Here is a 5,131-nt window from a genome sequence, read left to right on the forward strand (position 1 = left end):
GTGTGTGTGTGTGTGTGTGTGTGTGCGCGTGTGTGTGTGTGTATGTAACATATATATAGATGTGTGTGGCATTTGAAACATCTGGAGGTGCTGGGCCACTAAGAGCAAAGTTCTTGTCATCATTGGCAGCTTGCATTACCGTGGTGTCAGGTGATGCCCATGATGGTGTGTGACTGCTCCAATGCCTTAGCCTCATCATCACCTGTAGTAATGCCACAAGGTAGTTTGACTTGCTTCAGTAAGCTCTATTAAACTTTGTAGTGCGCAACCAATTGAAGCATTTAGTGTTGAATTGATGTTTTTCTTTCTTTCTTTTTTTCTTCTTGTTTTCTTTCTTCACTCATGTTTGTGTATCCTTTGGTTTGGGATTTGTATTTTAATGTGACTTTGCATTATATATGTGTTATATACATATGTGTTATGTATGTAATTGTTATCTCTGTTGATAATAAAAACAAATTTTTGTCAAACCAAAAAAATAAGATCTTGCATATGTTAAAATGTAACATCACTTATAATTGTATCAATTAGATTATTTGATATTGTTATATACCACTGGTCACAATGCACTTTCTCACATTGTTGTAGCTTTTAATTGATGCTGTTCTGCTGGCCAGACAGGCAAGCCACCATTCCCCCACAGACTGGAGCAACATGAAATGAAGTGCTTTGTTCAAGAACACAATGGTCTTGGAATCAAAACTATGATCACATGATTTTGAGTGCATCACCCTAACCACTAGGCCATGTGAGTTCAAAACAGAACAATATACAACAATAAAGATTAGCAGTTTTCTCTATTATCATATGTGTTGGAGGATGAAGAACCATAACAGATGCGATACCATGAAACATGTCTATGAGTGGGATGCTGAAAAGTTCCTGGCTTTAACAGTATCATGAAAGAACTGGTTGGAAGACCAACCTCCAAAGTTCTTTTACAGGGTTTAGAAAAACTGAAGGACTGCTGCAATAAGAGGAATATGTTGAATAAAATCATAATTAACTGATTCTGTATTTTCTTTTACCCAATGCCAGGAACTTTTCAGCACCCCCTTCTAATTTGTGTCTGTATGAGAAAATGGATGATGACAACAATGATAATTTTTTTACCTTTTTATTTGTTGAACTCATTGGATAGTGGTCGTGCTGGGGCACTCCCTTGAAGAGTTTAGGCAAACAAGTCTGGTACTTACTGTATCAATCTCTTTTGCCAAACTGGTAAGTTACAAGGATGTAAACAAACCAACACCAGTTATCAATTGGTGGGGGGGGAGAAACACAAATATAGATATACAAACATATATGACGGGGTGCTGAAAAGTTCCTGGCTTTGGGTGGAAGAAAATACAGGAGGATCAGTTAATTATGATCTTCCAGTGTGTTAATTATGATTAACACACACACACACCATTATATAGTTGACAAATTTACAAAGCAGTTGAAAGAGTCTCAGTCACCATTTCTCATGTTTTAACTTACCTGAAGTTCACTGTGCATAAGGAGTAATTTGGGAACACCAAGTTCACTCAAAATGGTAGCATTGGACAAATGTTGCAATGGTTTTGGAAGGGTACTGGCAATGACTGACATATCTGCTGCCTTAACAGTAAAATAATTCTTCAGAGAAGGATATTGGTAATGCTGGCACCTGTAAAATAGTAACATGATGGTCACATGATATAATAATAAAAATCCTAATGACTAAGTTTTTATAGTAACAAGAAAAAAAGTAAGATACCCTCCTCCTTACTTATCATCCTTTAAAAACTTGTTTTTCATTATATTTGCCCTCTTACCTATCCCCTGTCTCTAACTTTCTCTCACTCTTCTCATTCTCCTGTCCCCACTCACTTTTACTCACCTTGTGTTTTATGAGTTCAGCCTGACACCTCTTCGCCACAACATAAATTTCTTTCCAACTCCAACCCAGCCAATCCTGTTCTCTCTTCCATAATGTGAGTAGTTATGAACCTCATTTGCACCAAGAATCCTGTTCTGTTATGGCCCATTCTCTCCCACTTTGACTCCTCATCCTATTGCATAAAACTGCCTCCCTCTCTACTGTAGTTCCATTCAGTCAGAGGAAATCTCAGTTCTGCAAACTGTATGGTGACCTCACTAATGCTGGGGATATGGAAAAAAACATCCAGTATTCCCTGTAAAAGTGATTGGCATTAGGAAATGCATCCAATTGTAGAAACCATGCCAAAGCAAACACTGGAGCATGATGCAGTTCTTGGACTCAGTGGATCCTGCCACTGTCCAACTCATGCTAGCATGGAAAATGGTTGGTTGATGATGATGATAAAAACTACTTTGGGTTTCCTAATTTGGCAAAATATGACTGGTAGCAGTTAATTTACCAACATAAGAAGACTGAAAGTAAAACAAACTCTAGAACTAATGAGAATGAAACCAAATACTAAAATTTCACGACATCACACCTGGTTCCAAGATACAAAATTGACCTTTATTTAAAATGTCTACATTTTCATTGTACCAACCCCTCCTTTGTCATAATTTAATGAAGAATTTTCCAAATACCAGGTTAATAATTCTTTCTGCTATATCAAAAAGATGAAAGTAAAATTCATGTTGGCAGCATTTGAACTCAGAATGTAAGAACAGTAGGATAATAATAGGAATTAAATATTTTACTAAACCCCTCTAAATTCTCGATCATTTACAAAATTAACTGAAATAATACAAAGACAAAATATTTCATTGAAAACAGTTTTAAGAAAGTTTTAGACTTACGGTTCATTATCCATTGGAATTCTGCATTGTCGAGATACTTGATGTTGTAACACTGTTGGTTCATAATATTGTTGAGGAATAAGCACAAAATAATCCTAAAGAGATGATAAGAGAATATAACATCAGTGCTGAATGGAAGTGGAGTGAATGAGGGTGGACATAACATCAAATGTTGAATATGAGAGAGGTTGGTTATAGTGAACTACAAAGTTAAGGTAGAGAAAATAGCATGGTGTGTACACAAACACAACTAAGAAAAGAATCTCCTATACCTAATTAAGCAACACTTATGTACTACATATAAAAACTCATATTTTTAAGACACTCTTGTCAAAACACCAGTATTTTGAACATAACATGCGGCAATAAAAGAGGCATATATCTCTGTAGGCTTCACCTAAGCAACAACTAACAACTTCTAAAATCAAACTAACTGTCATGATGTTGCTGCAAATTGAGCCGTCCATTAATTTTAAGTCCCTAACTGTTAATACCGCATCAATATTACTTGTGTACAGCTTAAAGTCACCAACAAAAGACAAAGGTGTGAGTGACACATATAATTGCATGTTATCATTATCATAAGCAGCAGCACTGATATTTTACATCCACTTTCTATGTTTACATGGGTTAGAAAGGCTACCACAATCTGAGTTTTTACTTGAACTTATTGTCCTCCTAGGTTAGTTCTATGGTATATGTTTAAATCTGTCAGAAGATCACGCAGTTTGTGGCATATCATACCATGATCCACTTTATCAAAAGCTTTTACAAAATCAAGGTATATTACGTCCACATTTGAGTTGTTGAGTGACTGCCTCAGCACCCAGTCATAGTGCTGTAAGAATAGGGTCAGGCAGCTCCTACTTAGTTGAAAGCCATGCTGGGTATCACACAGCAAGTTGTTTGCTTCAAGGAAGGCAATTAGTTTCCCTCTGACAATCTGTTTCATAACTTTGCTAATGTGTGAAGTCAGAGAGATAGGCCTATAGTTTTTGGCACCAGCTCTGCTTCCTTCTTTATGGATTGGGAATATTATTCCCTCTTTCAGTTTGCTTGACAGCTTGCCATTTGCAAGAAAGCTCTGGAAGAGAATCTGTAGTGGTTTCACCAGTGCGTGCTTACATGATTTGAGGAGGATTGCTAGGAAACCATCAGGACCAGCAGTTGAGTTTGTGTCCACCTCATCTATGGCTAGTAGTATATCTTCTTTGCTAATGTCAATGTAATCCATCATAACTGCCTCGCTGGTTATAGGTAGGGCAGCAAAGAAATCTACTGGTTCGTTCTCTTATCTATGTTCCAATGGGGTGGTAAAGACACTTCTGAACTGGTCATTCAGTACCTCACTGATCCTGGTTGGACAATCTGTTGGAAGAGGGGTCCTATTTGGCATAATGAAAGAAAGCTTTTGGGTTTGACTTAATGCTTTTTATAACCCAGGCTTCTTTGTCTGCTCTCTCCCTCACATAGGATTGTTGCAGGCTTTTTTCACTCTCCATCAGTGTTGTTTATAGGCAGGACCTTTTACTACTTTTGGAATGTTGGTTGAAGCGATTTGCAACCTTTGTCCATTGTCTCATGAGGATCTCCCTCTCCCTTGGAACCTTGTTCCTTTTTGTGTTGGCCTTGTGCTCTGAGACATATTTCTGGCATAACAGACATGAAGCATTCTAGTTTCATGTCAATGTCTAGTGTGGAGAGACATTTCAGCCAGACCTGTCTGAGGATCTTTTTTTTTGGATCGATTTCCAGTCTGCTTTGTGGAAGTTCAGATTGGAGAGATTTTGGGTGCTTCCTTTAGGCTGTGTGTCTCTGGTTATTTTTGGTCCATACATAGATGGCTCTATTATGTTGTAATCTGAAACTAATGTCAGCATCACTTTCACATCATGAATGATGTTCATATTGTTTGTGAAGTAGAGATCCAAAACATTATTTGCCCTAGTTGGTCTGAGCTCAACTTGCCCCATGAATAGGGCATTGGTGAGGTTGAGCAATGAGTCATTCCTGAGAACATGAGGCCTTCGGACCATGTGACATTGGGGAAGTTGAAATCACCCATAAGAAATATGCTCACATGGTGTCCTAGTTTCATAGCGATTTCTTTAATTCTAGTGAGGCAGTCTTCAGACTTGTCTGTGTGGTTTGGAGCATCCGGTGGGCGTTATGTATTACATATAACTATATTGTGTTGTCTTATGTATACAATTAGTGTGTCACATACTGAATTTGAGTACGACAGTAAAACCTGGGGTGTGAGGTCTTTACGGATGTATACAGCAATATATGCATACATATATATATCGTTATAGATATACCATTATAGGAGTGAATTACCATTATAGATATATCATTATAGATATATATA

At 37.4% G+C, this 5,131-nt stretch overlaps 1 protein-coding gene across 1 annotated transcript in view; it reads right to left on the reverse strand.

The window, feature by feature from the left end:
* LOC106878847 (laminin subunit alpha) overlaps positions 1–5,131 on the reverse strand; it is a 249,900-nt gene that overhangs the window by 147,480 nt on the left and 97,289 nt on the right. The window contains exons 20-21 of the mRNA XM_052970907.1: positions 2,761–2,855; positions 1,483–1,651 (exon numbers count right to left, since the gene is read on the reverse strand). Of these exons, the coding sequence (XP_052826867.1) occupies positions 1,483–1,651; positions 2,761–2,855 (264 nt within the window). The remainder of the gene's footprint in view (positions 1–1,482; positions 1,652–2,760; positions 2,856–5,131) is intronic.

Source organism: Octopus bimaculoides, chromosome 9 (assembly GCF_001194135.2).
Source record: "Octopus bimaculoides isolate UCB-OBI-ISO-001 chromosome 9, ASM119413v2, whole genome shotgun sequence".
NCBI classification, from domain to species: domain Eukaryota; kingdom Metazoa; phylum Mollusca; class Cephalopoda; order Octopoda; family Octopodidae; genus Octopus; species Octopus bimaculoides.